General features: G+C 41.7%; 1 protein-coding gene across 2 annotated transcripts in view; it reads right to left on the reverse strand.

Annotated features, from left to right (window-relative positions):
- BIRC6 (baculoviral IAP repeat containing 6) overlaps positions 1–22,051 on the reverse strand; it is a 183,436-nt gene that overhangs the window by 139,770 nt on the left and 21,615 nt on the right. For both annotated transcript variants that reach the window (XM_058164248.1, XM_058164240.1), the window contains exons 6-11: positions 20,424–20,506; positions 19,017–19,239; positions 18,771–18,931; positions 16,690–16,748; positions 13,755–15,149; positions 18–167 (exon numbers count right to left, since the gene is read on the reverse strand). In XM_058164248.1, the coding sequence (XP_058020231.1) occupies positions 18–167; positions 13,755–15,149; positions 16,690–16,748; positions 18,771–18,931; positions 19,017–19,239; positions 20,424–20,506 (2,071 nt within the window). The remainder of the gene's footprint in view (positions 1–17; positions 168–13,754; positions 15,150–16,689; positions 16,749–18,770; positions 18,932–19,016; positions 19,240–20,423; positions 20,507–22,051) is intronic.

Genomic DNA, 22,051 nt, shown 5'->3' on the forward strand with positions numbered 1-22,051 from the left:
TAAAATTGAAGACTTACCTGTAATGCCTGGACTTGAAGGATTAGATAAAGGCTTGGTGCCTTCTGTTAATTGCTCCGTCACTTTAGACAGAGATGCATCCACAAGAATATCAGCTTCATCAACATCATCACAAGTTCCTCCAATCTGGAGAAAATGAAGTTCTCCACCTAAAAGAAAGAGTGGAGAATTTAAATGGAAGTCCACAACAGTCCAAATTAAGCACCTGCATGCACAAACTCATTTTGACAAAATGCTACAATGGAGTGTATTTTCTTGGGCGAGACAAGTTTACTTCAAATCAGGTTTTGAGTATGTTGTATGGCACAGTAATATTTCCTGATGGGATAATCTTTCTTAAGAAAATGGAGGAATTCTGATTCTTCTGACTCCCCTGGGTCGAGTTTTGATGAGCTGTTCTTCTTGGAGTACCACTGGCAGCAGTTCCATTATTACTTGGATTGTCAGTTCCCATGGTGCTCAAGAACTGTTGTTCATTTCCTTGGACATTCATTCCTTCAGGTTAGCAAATAATTGTTTTCCTCCTAATCTACTTAATTTCTACATAAAACACTAGGAGAGTTATACAGAGGTACATTCTGAGATATCAACAAAAGATGATACCTAGCTCCACCTCTATTTTCTAATAATTTCAGATGAGCCATTGGGTATCTAGAAGAAACACATTAAAATAATAATGGTCTAAAACAGGGGTCTCCAATCTTGGTCCCTTTAAGACTTGTGGACTTCAACTCCCAGAGTTCCTCGGCCAGCTTTGCTCTGGGAGTTGAAGTCCACAAGTCTTAAAGGGACCAAGGTTGGAGATCCCTGGTCTAAAAGATGGAAATAATACTTAATCCATACAGTGGAGGGATACTTGCTGTCCCTCTAAGTGGAATTTAACACAATCTTAAAAAGCATCTTATAGGTTTGCTCTTAGATTCCTTATTGCTAGGATGGCTTATTCTAGCTTTTGCTAGCTTTTAACAGTCCTTATATCCAGAGCTGACTTAGTAGAAGAACTAGAAACTTAAAACCAGTTCAAAATAGAACAGGATGACAAATAGCAAGAACCTATAAACTATACTGATTATAATCTACACTATATTTTATAATTTACAGTCTACTTCCAGTCTCAAATGAGTCTGTTGATAAAGTATCAAAAATATGATAAAAATCATAAACAATTTAGGAATAGATTGAGGAATCTTCCTTAATATAACATGCTCAGATTTTAAAATCATCTTCAGAAAAGCTTTGCTAGGTTTCCATTCTAAATAAGGGAAGATGACAAATATGAGAGGAATAGTCTTTCCAGTACTGGTCATTTCCTGTCATTCACTTCCTTTGATTTTTCACAATATCATTCTCTAAATTGGTTTACTTTCTATTCTATTCTGTCTCTTTTCTATATTTATTTTTAATCTATATGTTCTTTTTTCTTTTTATTAGAAATCATCCTGTTTGCAGTGAGATGCCATTTAAGCATTAGATTTTCTATTAAACTATTCATTTTAAAAAATTTAAGATTTCAACTACTATTACTAAATGGGCACTAAATCACCATTATGTGTGTATGTGTGAGGGTGAGCGGGACAGCATAAAAACCCTATGAATAATGAGCTTGATATTGGAAAAACTCAAAAGATATTACTGACATTAGATTGGATCTGGCTGACATATTGGATTGGAACAAAATTATTGAGACTTAAAGTTACCAGGAAAGGGGGAAAAACAGAAAATACTAATTTAATTGGAGATCCTACCTCAAACTTGAACAACAAACTACCAGATTTACAGCTTTCACATAGAGGAAAAATGCATCCTTAGAGTCATCTGAGTCCAATGAAATGCAAAAACCAAGAAATATATAGTAACAAGATTTGTAAACATTAGATAAAAGAAGAGAAAAAAATATGCAAAAAGCTTGTGAACTAAAAAAGATAAACTGGGATGAAGATAAAATGTTACTTTTTCATGATCTTAATCCTGCCATGTTACAAAAAAGAAAGGTCTTCAAACCTTTAAGAGATTTATTAAAAAGACAAACAAAATTTAATTGATGTTTTCTTTCAAGTTACCGTATATACTCGAGTATAAGCCGATCCGAATATAAGCCGAGGCACCTAATTTTACCACAAAAACTGGGAAAAACTATTGACTCGAGTATAAGCCGAGGGTGGGAAATGAGGCAGCTACTGGTCAATGTAAAAAATAAAGATAGAGCCAAGTAAAATAACATGAATATTTATTTGAACGAAAAACAATAAAAGTGCAAAAGGGGGAAGGAGGATTCCCAGCTTTAGAAAATTTAGAACTACGCCGCCTTTGGTATGACCTGAGCATAGCTCATAAAATTATCTGCTACAATGTACTTCCTATCAATGACTACTTCAGCTTCAACCACAACAATACACGAGAACACAATAGATTCAAACTTAAAAGTGAACCTCTCCAATCTAGATTGCAGAAAATGTGACTTCAGTAACAGAGTTGTTAATGCCTGAATGTGCTACCTGACTCTGTGGTCTCTTCCCAAAATCCCCAAAGCCTTAACCAAAGACTATCTAGTATTGACCTCACCCCATTCCTAAGAGGTCTGTAAGGGCGTGCATAAGAGCACCAGCGTGCCTACCGTCCCTGTCCTAATGTTCCCTTTAGTTGTATTCCTTTTATGTATTCAATTCATGCTTATATTTATATAATTATTTAATATGTATTTGACAAAATAAATGAATGAATGAATGAATAGAATAGAATAGAATAGAATTTTTATTGGCTAAGTGTGATTGGACACACAAGGAATGAATGAATGAATGAATGAGTGAGTGAGTTACTTCAACAACATTGTCTCACAGAAATTGACAATACAACTGCAAGCATGAAAATGAGTCCTCCTTTAGCTTCCAAGGGACCAGGGTGCCTCTGAAGGTCAGTGCTCTAAGCACTAAGAACCCAGCACAAATCTAAGCCTGTATGCACACCAATAGTGAAAATACCCTGCACAGTGTCTCTTGGCAGAGAAGGTTAATTTTCATAGACGCTAGTGGCTCTTTTTTTTTTTTTGGCAGGGCAATAAGGGTCTCTAATATCATTAAACCCAAGTGTGAGGAAAAAGACAGCAGCTAAAATGTTAAGGCCAGTTGTGTGACCTTCTCCAATACAGTTGGCCTGGCTGTTTGCCAAAACTTAAAACACCCTCCCATCCCCCCTCCCTGCTAAAGCTTCTTTCTTAAAACAATTGTGGTCTTTGCCTTTCATTGTGCCAATCGACTTTAGATGTGTGTGTGTGTGTGTGTGAGTGAGAGAGAGAGAGAGAGAGAGAGAGAGAGAGAGAGGGAGGGAGGGAGGGAGTGCAAAAGGGGGAAGGAGGATTCCCAGCTCTAAACAAAGGGAAATCCCGGAATGCCAGCGCGAAAGGCGGTGCTCACGTTCCTCCTCCCTTGCTCAAAAGCCCCAACATGATATTGGAATTGGATGCCATTATATACCTGCTGAGGGGATAATTTGAATAACTTGAAAGATATAAAAGCTCTAAACATATTTGTTTAAAAATCTAAAATCTATACTTAAAATAAATGAATATAAAGTAATAAAGTTCTTTAAAGTTGTAATTCACTTTGCTGCTGAAAAAGAAAAGAAGCTTAACACCTTAAATGGTATTTATTAACTGAAATATCATCAAATCAAATATATAATGAGGTATATTATAATGACCTTTGTTTTCAGAAAGAAGCATGATGGAAGTTTTTCAATAAAGGGGGAAATATAGAAAAAACTTAGTGTCATGCTCATATATCATCTTTACAGATGTTGTTAACACTATACTATGGCAGCATATGATGGTACAATGTTTCAATCAATTTCAGGATGAAAACTCATCAATGAGGAGGAGGAGTATAATTTATTAACCTTGTATGATATCAGTTTCTCAAGGACTCTAGAAGGACCCGAGGAAGAAATCTCTGCCCCTCCCACTTTCCCTTTCCAACCCAGCCTTCCAAGGGGACCTTGAGGAGAAATCTCTGCCCCTCCCACTTTCCCTTTCCAAGGCAGCCTTCCAAGAGGACCTCTCGAAAAGAGCGAAAGCTTTCTCCTGGCCGTTTACCACCACCACACCTCCACGCCGCCATCCTAGGCTGGGTTAGAAACAAGGAGGAAGTTCAAGGACCACATCGATGGCACGAGCTCAGATTGTCGGCTGGGGATGATGGGCGCTGCAGTGCGATCTCGGGAGAGACTAGGGGGGAAGAAAGAATGACTGTTTCCCCACACCCTAGGATTGGGGAAAACATTGGCCCCCCCCTTAGTTGCGGGAGAAGGGGTGCGCTTCAAAGCGGTCGCCTCCCTCCATCAATCCATCCTTCCTTCCTTACTTCCATCCATCCATCCATCCTTTTTTTCCCAGCGAGCGGTGCGTGTGTGACATGCAAGCAAGACATCTCACGGGCGTGTGTGTGTGTGTTTGTGGTGGGGTCTCGTCCCAGCCACCCACCCACTCGCTCCCTTTCCCTCTTCGAGCGTGGGCTGTTCCCGTTCGCCTGGCCTCCGTCCTCCGATCTCCTGCGGCGGCGGCGAGCCAGCGAACGGCCGGGCACCGCGGACTTTGGCAAGGAGGAAGGTGGGAGGGAAGCGGAGCTGCCGGCTGTGGGGGTTGAGGCGTGCAAGAGGAGTGAGCGTGGAAAGGCCTTTTGTGTGTGTGCGTGTGTGTGCGCCTGTGTGCCCTAGGGAGGAAGCGGAGCTGCCGGCTGTGTGGGGGTTGAGGCGTGCAAGAGGAGCAAGCGTGAAAGGCCTTTTGTGTGTGTGTGTGCGCGCCTGTGTGCCCTAGGGAGGAAGCGGAGCTGCCGGCTGTGGGGGTTGAGGCGTGCAAGAGGAGCGAGCGTGGAAAGGCCTTTTGTGTGTGTGCGTGTGTGTGCGCCTGTGTGCCCTAGGGAGGAAGCGGAGCTGCCGGCTGTGTGGGGGTTGAGGGGCGGCAAGAGGAGCGGCGTGGAAAGGCCTTTTGTGTGTGCGTGTGTGTGCGCCTGTGTGCCCTAGGGAGGAAGCGGAGCTGCCGGCTGTGTGGGGGTTGAGGGCGTGAAAGAGGAGCGGCGTGGAAAGGCCTTTTGTGTGTGTGCGTGTGTGCGCGCCTGTGCCCTAGGGAGGAAGCGGAGCTGCGGCTGTGGGGGTTGAGGCGTGCAAGAGGAGCGGCGTGGAAAGGCCTTTTGTGTGTGCGTGTGTGCGCGCCTGTGTGCCCTAGGGAGGAAGCGGAGCTGCCGGCTGTGGGGGTTGAGGGGCGTGCAAGAGGCGCGCCTCCTCTTCCTCCACGCTCGCTCCTCTTGCACGCCCCTCAACCCCACCATCCCCCACCCTCTCCGCGCGTGAAGGTCACCTCCTCCCTCTTCCAGGCGGCGGCGGCGGCGGCGGCGGCTCCGAGCGGAGCGCCACAGCCGGCAGCTCCGCTTCCCTCCCACTGGTCCCAGTCCAGCCGAACGGTGAAAGCGGAGCGGCGCTCGGCATGTCGCTTTCACCGCTTGGCTGGACTGGGACCGGCTTGGCTTGGGTCCGCGCGGCGGGGAGCCGCCAGCCTTCTCGGCTGAGGGAGGGAGGGTTTCCCCGAACGGTGAAAGCGTCGGCCGAGAAGGCTGGCGGCTCCCGCCCGCCGCTGAGCCCGGTCCCAGTCCAGCCGAACGGTGAAAGCGACATGCGGCGCTCCGCTCACCGCTTTGGACTGAGACTTCCTTCAGTCGCCGGGCGGGCGGGGAGCCACCAGCCTTCTCGGCTGAGGAGGGAGGGTTTCAACGGTGAAAGCGTCGGCCGAGAAGGCTGGCGGCTCCCGCCCGCCTGACCGAGCAGCCGGTCCCAGTCCAGCGAACGGTGAAAGCGGAGCGCGCCGGCATGTCGCCACCGCTCGCTGGACTGGGACCGCTTGGCTCGGATCCGCGGCGAACTGCTCAGCCTTGGGCAAATCCGCGACGATCTCGCCGCCTCTTGGCGCCTCGGGGTTCCCGAAGTACGCGATACTCGAGTATAAGCCGAGGCGATTTTCAGCACAAAAGCGTGCTGAAAACTCGGCTTATACTCGAGTATAAGCCGAGGCGATTTTCAGCACAAAAGCGTGCTGAAAACTCGGCTTATACTCGAGTATAAGCCGAGGCGATTTTCAGCACAAAAGCGTGCTGAAAACTCGGCTTATACTCGAGTATAAGCCGAGGCGATTTTCAGCACAAAAGCGTGCTGAAAACTCGGCTTATACTCGAGTATAAGCCGAGGCGATTTTCAGCACAAAAGCGTGCTGAAAACTCGGCTTATACTCGAGTATAAGCCGAGGCGATTTTCAGCACAAAAGCGTGCTGAAAACTCGGCTTATACTCGAGTATAAGCCGAGGCGATTTTCAGCACAAAAGCGTGCTGAAAACTCGGCTTATACTCGAGTATAAGCCGAGGCGATTTTCAGCACAAAAGCGTGCTGAAAACTCGGCTTATACTCGAGTATAAGCCGAGGCGATTTTCAGCACAAAAGCGTGCTGAAAACTCGGCTTATACTCGAGTATAAGCCGAGGCGATTTTCAGCACAAAAGCGTGCTGAAAACTCGGCTTATACTCGAGTATAAGCCGAGGCGATTTTCAGCACAAAAGCGTGCTGAAAACTCGGCTTATACTCGAGTATAAGCCGAGGCGATTTTCAGCACAAAAGCGTGCTGAAAACTCGGCTTATACTCGAGTATAAGCCGAGGCGATTTTCAGCACAAAAGCGTGCTGAAAACTCGGCTTATACTCGAGTATAAGCCGAGGCGATTTTCAGCACAAAAGCGTGCTGAAAACTCGGCTTATACTCGAGTATAAGCCGAGGCGATTTTCAGCACAAAAGCGTGCTGAAAACTCGGCTTATACTCGAGTATAAGCCGAGGCGATTTTCAGCACAAAAGCGTGCTGAAAACTCGGCTTATACTCGAGTATAAGCCGAGGCGATTTTCAGCACAAAAGCGTGCTGAAAACTCGGCTTATACTCGAGTATAAGCCGAGGGGGCGATTTTCAGCACAAAAAACGTGCTGAAAAACTCGGCTTATACTCGAGTATATACGGTAATTGTATTTCAACCACAAGGAAAAGAGATTATTTCTTTGATCCCAGAGATACGCTATGCAATAAATCTACATAATGTTTCATGAAGAATTAAGAAAGAACAAACTTTAAGGTTTGAAAAATTCATATAAGTAGAGTTTTGACAATGTGATCCTTTAATTTAGTAGATTCATATGTCTAGCTGCTTCCCTGTTGGAGAATTTGGAATGTTGTGAAACAAACATTTCTTCCCTTAAATAAAGAGATGTTGTGCTAACTTATATGGTATATTCCAAGCATTTTTTTCATAACAATAACGATAGTTGCCATTAATTACTATTATTGTTTTAAAACTAAAATAACATCGAAAGAATGGGCAGCAAAACAGTTTTACTAAAATGGAATTAGTTCAATTGGACAGAATATTTCTTATAACAAGTAAAACAACTGCATTGGGAATAGAGAAAAATCTGGAAAATCATTGCCTTCTCAAATGACATATTTACAATGAAGTAAAATAATAACTCTAATAAAAAATTTCTTGGGAACAATCCATACTAATTATAATGAAATTAGATTTCATATTTTGGACATAGCAGGCAAACAGACATTTTTAAAAAAAATATCTTAAATCTTCCAATAATTTAAGATATACACACAGAGGAATTGCCCAGACCCTTAATTTTTTTTAGGAAATCTAGGATATTATTCATAAAATGACATTTGGAAAGGCAAAATCACACCTCAGGGTGCTGAAGATAGGATTAAAACCAATTGAATCATCATCATCATAAATAATAACAGCAAACTACAATTAAGGTTTCTCAAACTAAAATGTTATACTGTAACCATAAACTTGTCACAGAAAAATCACAATAACAAGTTCACCCAACTAATACAACATGGAATTTATTAAAGTTGTCCTTTATTACTTTTAGAACCCTTGGCATGGTTTACAAGACAAACTTGTGAAATTAATGGAACATGCTAGCTGAATTTGAAGGGAAGCTAGTGTTATATGCAAATAACATTCAGGGTTTTTCAATGATCACCACTGCTCTCTATCTAAATTTGTAGAAGTTGCAAGATTTCATAAAATAAAATTAATTGAAAGTCAAATGGTTAATGGTTAAACTATTATTGTTTTGCTATTATTGTTTTGTTTATTGCTGTTATTTATTACCCAGAGATTATTATTTCCAGGGAAATATACAGTTTAGTTGATAAGATTATTTTAAAATGGTAAAAATACCCAGAGGAAAACAGGTACTAAGACAAGAATGTCCTCTAAGCCCAATAAACAGATTTTTATTTTAAACATATTGACTCAGCCTTCCATCCTTTATAAGGTAGGTAAAATGAGGGGGCAATAAGTTGACTTTGTATATAATATACAAATGGATGAAGACTATTGCTTGACATAGTGTAAGCCGCCCTGAGTCTTCGGAGAAGGGCGGGATATAAATGCAAATAAAAAAAAATAGTTAATATTTTAAGAATGAATTAAATAGCCAGAATTTCCTTTATATATATATATATATATATATATATATTTTCCTGAGGTTTTCGCAGGTGTTTGTATGTAGGTCTTTGGTTATTCGGGTATTCTCCCGCGTAAAATTGGAATTGTCTTGGCGATGTTTTGACGAAGTCTCATTCATCATCTTCAGGCTGGTGTTTACTGCTTCGTGCTTCTAGGAGAAATGTGTGATCGCAGCTGTTTCTTCCTTTTAACTGCTAGTGGGGGTTTGAACTGATTGGTTGGGAGCTTGGCCATCTTCTGATTGGGTGGGAGTTTGGCTGTGCTCTGATTGGATGGTGGGGTTGGCTGTGCTCTGATTGGATGGTGGGGTTGGCTGTGCTCTGATTGGCTGGGGTGTGTCCTGTGTGGGTGGGGGCTTGGTTGTGCTCAGGTTAGTCTGAGTTGCAGGGGGATTTGAATTGGTGAGCTGCATTGCTGTTGTTTGGCTTCACGTTCGTAGTCATGCTACATCTTCATGGTGGGTGTCAGTCTGCTGCATGTATGGATTGGACAGGTTTGAAATGGCTAATGATGCAGCTGCGGTCTGGCTTCTGGTCCGTGGTCGTGCTTCATCATCGGTGTGGGTTTGAGTCTGCTTTCCGTGTGGATGTGTGGTGGTGACATTCTGTGTGGCACTCGTGAGTGTGGATCTTGTGTCATTCTTCATGTTAGGGACTCGTTTGTCTATAAGGCGGGTTTCCAAATGGATGGTAGGCGGAGGTATCATCTCGTTTATTCATGCTGTGTGCTATATATATATATATATATGTGTGTGTGTGTGTTTATTTATTTATTTATTCTGAGGTTTTCACGGGTGTTTGTATGTAGGTCTTTGGTTATTTGGGTTTTCTCCCGCGTAAAACTGGAAGTGTCTTGGCGACGTTTCGACAAAGTCTCATTCGTCATCTTCAGGCTGGTGTTTACAGCTTCGTGCTTCTAGGAGCAATGTGTGATTGCAGCTGTTTCTTCCTTTTAACTGCTAGTGGGGGTTTGAACTGATTGGTTGGGAGCTTGGCCATCTTCTGATTGGGTGGAGGTGTGTTCTGATTGGTTGGGGGGTGGGCTGTGCTCTGATTGGATGGTGGGGTTGGCTGTGCTCTGATTGGATGCGGGGGGTGTTTGGGTGGGGGGGGGCTTGGTTGTGCTCAGGTTAGTCTGAGTTGCAGGGGGATTTGAATTGGTGAGCTGCATTGCTGTTGTTTGGCTTCGCGTTCGTAGTCATGCTACATCTTCATGGTGGGTGTCAGTCTGCTGCATGTATGGATTGGACAGGTTTGAAATGGCTAATGATGCAGCTGCGGTCTGGCTTCTGGTCCGTGGTCGTGCTTCATCATCGGTGTGGGTTTGAGTCTGCTTTCCGTGTGGATGTGTGGTGGTGACATTCTGTGTGGCACTCGTGAGTGTGGATCTTGTGTCATTCTTCATGTTAGGGACTCGTTTGTCTATAAGGGCGGGTTTCCAAATGGATGGTAGGCGGGAGGTATCATCTCGTTTATTCATGCTGTGTGCTATATATATATATATATATGTGTGTGTGTGTGTGTGTTTTCTGAGGTTTTCACGGGTGTTTGTATGTAGGTCTTTGGTTGTTCGGGTTTTCTCCGTGTAAAATTGGAATTGTCTTGGCGACGTTTTGACGAAGTCTCATTCATCATCTTCAGGCTGGTGTTTACTGCTTCGTGCTTCTAGGAGAAATGTGTGATTGCAGCTGTTTCTTCCTTTTAACTGCTAGTGGGGGTTTGAACTGATTGGTTGGGAGCTTGGCCATCTTCTGATTGGGTGGAGGTGTGTTCTGATTGGTTGGGGGGTGGGCTGTGCTCTGATTGGATGGTGGGGTTGGCTGTGCTCTGATTGGATGCGGGGGGTGTTTGGGTGGGGGGGGCTTGGTTGTGCTCAGGTTAGTCTGAGTTGCAGGGGGATTTGAATTGGTGAGCTGCATTGCTGTTGTTTGGCTTCACGTTCGTAGTCATGCTACATCTTCATGGTGGGTGTCAGTCTGCTGCATGTATGGATTGGACAGGTTTGAAATGGCTAATGATGCAGCTGCGGTCTGGCTTCTGGTCCGTGGTCGTGCTTCATCATCGGTGTGGGTTTGAGTCTGCTTTCCGCGTGGATGTGTGGTGGTGACATTCTGTGTGGCACTCGTGAGTGTGGATCTTGTGTCATTCTTCATGTTAGGGACTCGTTTGTCTATAAGGGCGGGTTTCCAAATGGATGGTAGGCGGGAGGTATCATCTCGTTTATTCATGCTGTGTGCTATATATATATATATGTGTGTGTGTGTGTGTGTGTGTGTTTTCTGAGGTTTTCACGGGTGTTTGTATGTAGGTCTTTGGTTGTTCGGGTTTTCTCCCGTGTAAAATTGGAAGTGTCTTGGCGACGCTTCGACGAAGTCTCAGCTTCGTGCTTCTGGGAGCAGTGTGTGATCGCAGCTGTTTCTTCCTTTTAACTGCTAGTGGGGGTTTGAACTGATTGGGTGGGAGTTTGGCTGTGCTCTGATTGGAGGGGGGGGGGTTTGTGCTCTGATTGGCTGGGGGTGTGTCCTGTTTGGGTGGGGGCTTGGTTGTGCTCAGTTTAGTCTGTGTTGCAGAGGGATTTGAGCTGGTGAGCTGCATAGCTGTTGTTTGGCTTTGTGGTCGTGCTACATCTTCATAGTGGGTGTCAGTCTGCTGCATGTATGGATTGGAGGGGTTTGAAATGGCTAATGTTGCAGCTGCGGTCTGGCTTCTGGTCCTTGGTCGTGCTTCATGATCAGTGTGGGTTTGGGTCTGCTTTCTGGGTGGATGTGTGGTGGTGACATCCTGTGTGGACCTCGTGAGTGTGGGTCTGGTGTCATTCCTCATGTTAGGGACTCGTTTGTCAATAAGGGCAGGTTTCCAAATGGCTGGTAGGCGGGAGGTATCATCTCGTTTGTTCATGCTGTGTGGGCGTTTTTCTATCTCAATGGCTTCTCTGATTATTCTGTTGTTAAAGTGTTCAGTTTTGGCGATAGTTCTGGTCTTTTTAAAGTCAATATCATGTCCTGTGACTTTAAAGTGTTGGACCAGGGAAGAAGTTGGTTCCTCTTTTTTGACTGAGTTCTTGTGTTCTTCAATGCGTGCACTTATTCTTCTGTTGGTTTGTCCAATGTATGTGGAGGGGCAGGCGGTGCATGGGATTTCATATACTCCTTGATTTTCTAACTCAATTTTGTCTTTGGGGTTTCTTAGGATGGTGGATACTTTTGGTTTGTGCAGAATGCTGTCTTGATGTTGTGTTTGTGGAGGATCTTGCTGATTCTGTCTGTGGTGCCTTTTATATATGGGAGGAGGGCTGTGCCGTTTTCTTGTTCTCTGTCTTGGATTTTAGTGGGGGGTTCTTTTTGGATTAGCTTGGTAATCTTATTTCTTTGGAATCCATTGGATGTTAGTACATTAGTGAGAGTGTCTAGTTCGGTTTTTAGGTGTTGTTCGTCAGCTAAGCATTTTGTTCTGGAGATGAGTGTCTTGGCTACGGAGTTGATCTGTGCTGGGTGGTGGTGTGAGAGTGCGTGCAGATAGCGGCTTGTGTGTGTTTTCTTCTGGTAGATGGTGTGTCCTAGGGAGCCATTGGGTTTCCTGTAGACTAAGACATCCAGGAAGGGAAGTTGGTTGTTAACTTCTGTTTCCATGGTGAACTGTATTTTGGGGTGTAGGCTATTGAGGTGTGTGAGGAAGTTGTCAAGTTTTTCTTTCCCGTGTGGCCAGATTATGAAGGTGTCGTCTACATATCTGAGCCAGAGTTTGGGTTTGTGATCAGATTTTTCTAGAGCTTGGGTTTCAAAGTGTTCCATGTAGAGATTGGCAATGACAGGTGAGAGGAGTGATCCCATGGGTGCTCCTTCTACTTGTTTGTATTTTTGTCCATTATAGATGAAGTATGTGTTGGATAGGCAGTGGTTGGTCAGATCTAGGATGTGCTTGGGGGGGGGGGTTATATTTGTTTTGGATAGCTGTCAAGGCTTCTTTGATTGGCACTTGGGTGAAGAGGGATATGACATCAAAGCTCACGAGTAGGTCACTGGGCTGTAAGTTTTGTTTCTTTATGATATCTATGAACTGGAATGAGTTTTTTACATGTGAGGTGATGAATTCTGCATAGGGCTGTAGTTGTTTGGCGAGAAATTTGGCTAGGTTTTGAAGAGGTGAGCCTACGGAGCTGACTATGGGTCTAAGTGGGGTTCCTTCTTTGTGTATCTTCGGGAGACCATAGAGCTTAGGGCATCTGGATGATTTCTCTCTGGGAATGATTCTTTGTTGGATTTCTTTGCTGATGGGGGAGGCTTTTATTTTGGATCTAGTGGTTTTTTCTAGGTAGGTGGTGGGGTCTGTGTTTAGGGGCTTGTATGCAGGGTCTTGGAGTAGGTTGGTTAATTTGGTTTGGTATATACATACATATATATATATATATGGCATGGATACACACACACACACAGAGTTTTTCTGTCGAAGCACCTGGTCTACCCCAATGTAGGAGGGAGCATACTGCTTTCTATACTGTATATATGTGATACTTTGTGTTTTGCATTATTATTTTGTTCTATACTTTTTTTTTTTGTTTACATTTATATCCCGCCCTTCTCTGAAGACTCAGGGCGGCTTACAGTGTGTAGTCTCATTCTATTTGTATATTTACAAAGTCAACTTATTGCCCCCCCCCCAACAATCTGGGTCCTCATTTTACCTACCTTATAAAGGATGGAAGGCTGAGTCAACCTTGGACCTGGTGGGACTAGAACCTGCAGTAATTGCAGACAGCTGTGTTTTAATAACAGGCTTCTTACAGCCTGAGCCACCACGGCCCTACTATTAAGTGGCGTCTTATTTTCACCATTTTTTTCACTAAAATTTTACTCATAAGTTAGGTTTTTACTTTGAAATAGATAATAGTATGAAATAATATTTTAAATTTAAATAAAAACATAAAGAGGAGAAATAAATAGGTATCTTATCAGTAGGCTCCTAAAGATTAGGACAATAGTTGTGAATGCGAGACTGAAGCCCTTCCACTCATATATGTGCGGAAGTTATGGATAACAAACAAACAAGAGGGCAGAGTTTTGATAAGATGGTCACGTTTACCATTTTGACTTTTCTTTCTCAGTTGACACCACAGAGTACAAACAGAAAAACCTGGAAAAAAGAAGCATCTTTTTTAAACAAACAAAAATCTTACCTCTAGTGCATGCACAGAGTCTATCAGTGCCTGAGCAGTATATTACTGAGACAAATTTGTCTGGTTCTTCAGTACCTTCCTTTTTAGGTGGCTCCACTTTGGCCAGGATTTCAAAGTTTGAAAGATCTAATATTTTAACATAGCCTCCCTGAGTGGTTATTACTAGATGCCCAAGAGCAGAGATTTCCGATCTTTTTTCTCTCTCACTGCCATTCTTAGAAGTTAATTGTATTTCCTCTGTAGGTTCCTCACAGTCATCTTCTCTATTATCCAATATATCTGGTGGGAGCAATATCAATGAGGTAATGGTATCCTGGGGGTCTTTGATATGCTGAATTTTTATAGGTTCCTCTTCTAGAGTCACAATTCTAGTGGCATAGTTCATTTTATAAAGCACTAGATAACCACCACTAGCACTTCGTTGTTCTGGCTGGATTATTAAGGGCGTCTGTACGTCTGCTGGTGAGTCATGCTGGATCATACTGATATTTGCACCATTCACTACAGTAAGATTAGATTCTATTTCTCCTTTCCTTCTATTACATAGTGCCGAGTTTAATTTATTTAAATTATTCAAGGCCTCTACTTGATTTATTGCACTCAGGGATTCAACAGGACATGTCCGCAGTCCTATTAATAAATGAACTCCATCTGCACAAGGAGTGATTGAATCTACACAAAAATTCTCCTCCTCTGCAAACTTTGGCAGTCTTAGGCACTGAACCAAAGTTCCAGGTTTGGGAACCATTGAGTTCCACTTCTCAGAGTCCGGAGAAGTTAGGCTGGCTGTTGCGTCTGCAAATTGCTGAATGTATGTCACAGGAGGATCTTGCAACAGCAATTGCTCCTGGCTATCCAGCTCCATCTCTATGATTTGTGGGACTGTAAAACCATCATCATGTAAACTTTTACTCATGATATTGTTCATCTGCGAAAAGATTTTTCCTGCTTTTTCATCAGATTCCTTAATGCTGTAAAGCAGTAATATAGGTGAAGTCCTCCTTACCAGAGGAGAATTCAGTTCTGAATTAGTACAGGATTCATTGTCAGTTGATCCCAGGTCTGATATACTACCAGCTTGAGTCCTGCTTAAATCATCCAGTGATCTCTGAGAATTACTACTAACAGGAGAGGTAGCAGGCGATTTGTATGTTAATAAACCTCCAGCTAACAAACAAGGAAAGGGAATGTTGTGGTGTTCCAGATGCTTTTCCTTCATCTTTTCACTTTTACAGTTAGTTAGGCAAGGGTTTGCCCCAAGTTCTTCTAAATCTTTCACTGTGTCTTCAAGTACGTTTGCAACTATTTCCCATTGAAGTTTCTCAGGCTGCTGAAGAATGCTGAGAGCAGTTACATCAAGGCTGACCTCCATGGTTTCCTTTTGCGATGTGTGTCCTTAAAGATAAAATATACAATGTAAAAAAACAGATCTTATCCATTATGTTTTTATAAACATTTACATTTTATTTATTTTATTTACACACACACACACACACACAAACCAACATCTAATGATATCTTCAAATATTTCTATTTTATCCAAACCAGGAAATTGTAGCTTGCCTAAGTTTGAAGATGGCAAAAATATGCTTTGTCATGTGAGCATCTGACACCTAAAATTTTTACAGAATAAAAGTAAATTACCAGGTAGAGAAATGCATTTAAAATATGGTATAAGACATTGGCATAATATGTTAATATAAGATCATCACACAAACAGGTATGATTTCTATACTGGTAAAGTGAACTATAACAGCGGTCACCAACCAGTGGTCCATGGACCTCTAGTAGTCCGTGAGAAAATTTTGGTGGTCCTCAGAAAAATTATTTGGATCTTTTATATTGCACTAAATACTATTTATCTTTTTAAAAAGTTCATATTAGTGGTCCATGAGATTTAAAATTATGAATTTAGTGGTCTCTGAGGTCCGAAAGCTTGGTGACCCCTGAACTATAAAATATCCATTGCCTAAAACAGAAATAAGAGGAAACCTATGCATATTTTTAGCATCAGTGGTAGAGTGTCGTGTCCCACTCCTCCGCTGACGGCCGGGTCAGGGAAATCCGAATCAGGCTTGCCTCTGCAGCTCTGCCCAAAGTCCTAGCAAAGTCCTCAGAGCAGGCAGGAGACCAGTAAGTGACTTCAGCAAGATAAGTTTGACTTTTGCCTGACTCAGAGACTGCCAGAAAGTAGATCCTTTATATAGGCCATGGGGTGTGGCTCCATGACTCAGCACTCATTAAGGCCTGCCTCCCTTCCTCTGTTGCCTCCGCCTATCCAATCTTCTGATGCGAGGTCACACCAATCAGCTGTTAGAATAAACCTCCTCAGGCTCACATGCTGTGGAGGAGGGGGAGGGGTCTAGCTGCTCCGTTTGCCTGGGCATGGAGTCAGGGCTGGGGCCGGGAGATTCTCCTTCTTCTGCAGTTTGTGTGGGCATGGAGCCAGGACTTGGGCCGGGAGGCATACATTCCTCAGTGTTCGGGAGCAGGTAAGAAGGCCCCGGCTGCTCTGAGGGCGGGCAAGACACAACATAGAGATTCTAACCTTGAAGGAAAATAAGGGGCAGTCAGAATGATTTATCTCCCACCTCTAAAACATTTAAGGGTTTCAAATACATTTTGTCCTCAGAGAATAGCATGAAGACATAATTCTCAGTCAGCCAGCCTTAAAAAGATCTTGATTTAGGGGCTGCCCCTTCTTTGTTGAAAAGATTGCAGGGAGGAGCAGAAGAAAAAGAAAAGGCACACTTTCACTGAACTCATTCCCCCTGCCTTGTTCCTTATATTAAAAAACAGGTTTATTTCTTAATCCTAAATCAAAGTATTAAGACTAATACCAAAATATATAATCCTTACCCTTTATTGACAAAAGCATTGCAAATAATTGCAAGTAGTATTATTTCTATTTCATAATAAAATATTAATTGCCTACCAGTCACTGATTCTGATCTGGAATGCTCTTCACTGTCTGAATCTTCTAGCAAATCATCACTAAAGTTAAGAAGATTAGAGAAATTAAGCCAACAAAACAATTAATACAATATACCGACTTCTAAACATAAATTTTAGCATTAAAACTTGTTAATATACCAATATATTATATATCAATACTATGAAAAAATTAAATTAGTTAAGTAAGCTACTGTGTCCAGTGATGATTATACTCATTTTAAATCCATTCTGTGATTTAACTTATATGATCATCTAATTCAGAATACTGCAAATAGTGTCAATCATGTAGTTTCTGGTTCTTGTTGAAAAACGAGCATTTTGCTATTCAAACATTAGGACAAATATGTACTAGCTACTACTACTACTATAGTGATTAGAATGCAGTATTGCAGGCTAACTTTGCCTACTGCCAAGAGTTCGATCCTGACCGTCTGAAGGTTGATTCAGCCTGCCATCCTTCTGAGGTCGATAGAATGAAGGCCCAGATTATTGAGGACAATATGTGGACTCTGTAAACCACTTAGAGAGTGCTACAGCTACAGATACAAAATAAACCAAAAAATATATAAAGACAAAGGAGGGAAAGGCAACTCATATCTGTTCTTTCAATCTGTAGTTGGGATTGAGCTATATTGGTGACATTCAAGTGATAAACTAAGCTTTCATAAGCTAACATGAACTATGGGCTTCTAGATTAATAATTCAAATCAAGACATTATATCAAATGGCAAGAGAAGAAAAATGCAGAGTGGCTTAACTGAACTGAGAAAAGAAGTCTTCAGAAATAAAGTTCTATAAATAATTCTGTGTATTAATTGTTAACAGTTAATAGAAACTCATAAATTTAAATTAATAGTTAATATAAATTCTGAAGTTATTAGCACCCTCAGATTTTATAAATTTATTAATCATTTTAATATGGACTATTCATTTATTCTGCATAAATCTTACAACAGTAGTTAAATTGCACCGTACTTCATATAAAATTAGTGTTGAACTTAATCTCTTAATGTACTTCATTTACTGTCTATATTACAAACAATTGGTATTTTAATGTTAGCTTTCAATTTGTATTTATAGAACCTTTTAGCACAAACCTTTGCAAGTACTATTTATAAGTAATGGGGAACACATGACCATTTTAATCCAAACACTATGATGTTTTCCTTCTCCAAGTGAATGGCTGCACCCAGTAAGGTCATCTTAATCAAGGAAATTGAGAAATAGACTGGTACCCTCTATTTTGTCAAATAGTCTACTTTTGCAGATCACAACAGCACAATTCTATCATGTATTCAAAGCTGATGAAAAAGAATTGTTCCAAGTTCCTTTAAAAATTGCTGAGTTGGTGCTGTCATAATACTTGCTATTCAAATTTTTAATATTGCTTAACACAGTGTAAGCCGCCCTGAGTCTTCGGAGAAGGGCGGGATATAAATTCAAATTAAAAAAAAATCTTTCAAAGGAGTTTGTGCTTTAGCAATAGCAATAACAAGAGCGCTTAAACTTATATTATGTTCCACAGTGCTTCACAGCACTTTCTGAGCAGTTTCCAAATGTCAGCATATTGCCCCCAACAACCTGGGTCCTCATTTTACTAACCTTGGAAGGATGGAAGGCTGAGTCAACCTCAATCCCTCTAAGGATCGAACTCTAGGCTGTGGACAGACTTAGCCTGCAGTTCTGCATTCTAACCACAGTGCCACCAGGCTTTACCTTCTTTTGTTTCAATATCTTATCATTGTAAACTTCTGTGAGTCATGTCAGCAGTATATAAATGAAATAAATACATTTTCTGCTGAAAATAATAAAAGTATAAGTACAAAAATGTATTTTTAGAGAAACTGTTTTGTGTAAAAAAAATCCCTTCATACTGGATCAAATGTAAATCAAAGTAACATCTTTTGGTCCACATTCCCAAAATTAATGTATTGTGAAAACAAAGCTATCTTCTCTTGGAAGGAACTAAATACTGATAGTTTTACCTCAGCACACCATGATTAGTGTTCTCTTTCAAAGAAATAAGCACACTCACATTCAATCACATATTTGTTAGCATACCTGTCTCCTTCTAATTTTGGTATATCTGAACAGCTAGATGAATCTTCTATCCATGTTATTGTTGGTCTTCTTGAATCAACCCCTGAGCTCTGTTCCCCAGACAATACAAGTTGCTGTACAATTACTGGATCATAAGCATTGATCTCAAACTTTAAGTGCACCTATGCAAATGTAAAAACATAATTAAACTTAAAATGCAAATTTTTATTCATATAATTAGCATTACAACTCTAGACAACAAGATACCTTCATAAGTTTTGAAATATCCCATATACAGATCTTTCCTCGTTTTGTTGCAGCAGCTAAAAAATGAGGGCAACTTCCAGATCCAAAGCAGACTATTCTGTCTGTGCCATCTGTACAAGGAAACTGCGCTGGACTTGTTGCCAGCGTGACCGAGAGGGGCACGTTCTGCGTGTGTTCACCTTTCACAAATGGGCAGTTAGGGGAATGTCTTTCATGTTCAGACCTTAATGAATTAGAAAGATAAGTGTTAAAAACGTTTAACTATTTTTTTCTCATTAGTAATTTTGCTGCATATAAGCTAATGTGTTTGGCTAATTAGCCTGTAAAATAAAAGCACTAACCTATGTAAGTTAAAGAGATAAAGTATAGATTCCAAAGTTCCTGTGAGCAAAATCCTATTCATAGCCACTTTTGCAGAGAAGGAGCAAAGGTGATTTTTGGTCATTACTCCTCTACTGCAGCTCTCTGTACCTCCAAACAATCTTATCTGGAGAGCTGAGATTACCTTTTAGGACTTTATAGTTGCTGACATATATAGCTGTACTTCCCCATCTATACTTCTTTCACAGTATAGATCCAGAAAGTATTAAGAAACTCATTCACTTTTAATTTTTACCTGAATGTATATGAAATTTGTGATTTTGAAGAAAACAATTTACATAAAGGTTCACATAACACGAATTCATACACAATGCATCTACTGTACATGTTAAAGTTCATAATTCAGCATCTTGAGAATGTAATTCACAATTCAAAAAGGCATAAAAGTGATTATTTTAGGGAAAGGCGAAAGAAACCAATATATTAGGAGATTCAATCATAAACATGCATGCTTCAGAAAGTGTACAAAGATGAGTGATTAGAAAAATAAGGTACTTTCTGTCAACATTTTTCTCTCAGATTTGTGAATTGATGTAAATAACTTAAAATCAACTGACAATTTTAAAAATAAGGGAGTATTGATGTACTCAGTTATCTCTAAGTTCCAGAATAATAATGGGAAGTCATTGGTTCTAAAATTAGTATGATTTGTTTACAGGTATTATTTAAGAATGATGATTAGGAATAATGGCTGGTTCTTCATTCCATTCTCTAAAGACATCATTATTCAATCTAATTTTTAAAACACTCTTATGTTCTTTTTAAATAAGATAAAAACTCCCCAAATGGAAATTATGTCTATTACTGGACATTATTTAATATTTAAATATTAAATTCTAAAAGAAGTCTATCAGAAAATCCTATGCTATATTTTGACATTTTTAATTACTTAAATACTGTAATCAAACTTGAACCTAAGTTTGTCACAAAAAGATCTAAATTAATAGATCTAACCCAGTTTCTAAGGTAAACCTTACATAAAGAACAGAAAGCAGTGTAGATATGTTTCAAATATTACATTCTCACCAAGGTTCATCTGTTGGCTCCCAGCACACCAAACATACACTACACGTAAAACACATGGCTCTGTCATCTCCTGATGATGCAGGCTATGAGAGAAGTGAGAGCAACAAATGAAATTTTAAAAGTGATATACAGTATCCCATATATACAAATCCACATGTAGCAGAGAACCTATTTCGCTACTATCTTAACATACATAAAAAGGAAAGACAAAAATGTCTTCTGGATATATATCCTGAATGAATAAAACACATTTGGCCATAAGTAATTACAGAAAAGCTTTGTGGTAGTAATGGATAAGTATCTTGGTGGAATACTCATCTGCAATTATTTCTCTTTTGGAAATCACTGATGTGTCTTTAGAAAAATGCTTCGGAAGCAACTACTATAGCTGAATGCTTTATTAGCCTTGCTTACTCTCCCAGGACATCAGTCTAGCCATCGGGGATGTAATCTGGTTGGACTGTTCCGGAATGCCTAGGATGGGGCTGTGTTATGTGGAGGGACGGAGTGATGGAGGTGACAACGGAAATGGAGGGACGAGGGAGATATATTCTGTGGCCTGCGTCAACCCCTATTATGGTCCGTGTCATCCTGATCCTGTGTGCTTTGAAGCGGTCTGTGATTGTCATCTATCAGACTATTTATTTTTATCCGACTATTGCCAGGGCTTTTGCCTTGGAAGACTGACTGTCAAACTTTTTTTCCATTTTGCACCAGGCCCTAAATGGACCCAATTAAGCTGAAATAGATTTTATTTATCATCTTTATCGATCAGGGTCAATGCCACCTTTTAGCCGCCTTTTTCTCTATGAGATACTCACCTATTGAACTTCTTCGCTTGCGAGATTCCCCCGCCTCGCAAGAATGGCCCTCCATGTTATCGAGGGCCTGCCTTAATGAAGAGTTTTGGGACCCAGAGAGGTGGCATGCGTCCAAGAAGAATCTTTGGGGGTTTTTAAATAAGTTTTTAACTAAGGGTTTTTTAAAGAGGGGGAGGGTAAGGACGGGTGGGGGGGGGAACCCCATCGGGAAGGGTGCCAAGTCCAACGTGTGTTCGCGGCGTTAAGGTAACAGGTCCGAGGGTGATGGGGGAGGGTTCCGTTCCAGTTCACCAGGGCTGTTCTATTGACATGGTAAGTGGGAGAGGCAGATATGGCAGAAGGGGGGGGCCATATCATGTTTTGGGGGTACGCGCTCGCTATTTAAGAGCGATCGCGTGCTCCGGCCCCTCAGATTTTTTCCGTTCCCCGAGTGGCCAGAGTACTCAGGACTTGGGCCTCCAGCTGATGTTATGCAATGCAAGGTCCGTGGTGAACAAAGCCCCCCTGATTTCAGATCTAATTCAGGAGGGGACCACGGACGTTATGGGCATTACGGAGACCTGGTTGGGCATGGAAGGGGGGGTCCTCCTAGTGGAGATGGGCCCACCAGGTTTCCGAGCATTCCATCAGCCAAGGGCCCAAGGTAGGGGTCGGGGGTGGCGGTCATTATCAAGAAAAGCCTGGAACCGAGGGAGACCACTGTGCCTCAGATAGCTGGTTGTGAATCCCTCTATATGAAGTGGGGTCGTAGGACTCAGGTGGGCTTGTTGATCACGTACCTGGCTCCTTGCTGCGTGACAACAGCCC

The sequence above is a fragment of the Ahaetulla prasina genome, chromosome 1, assembly GCF_028640845.1.
Source record: "Ahaetulla prasina isolate Xishuangbanna chromosome 1, ASM2864084v1, whole genome shotgun sequence".
NCBI classification, from domain to species: domain Eukaryota; kingdom Metazoa; phylum Chordata; class Lepidosauria; order Squamata; family Colubridae; genus Ahaetulla; species Ahaetulla prasina.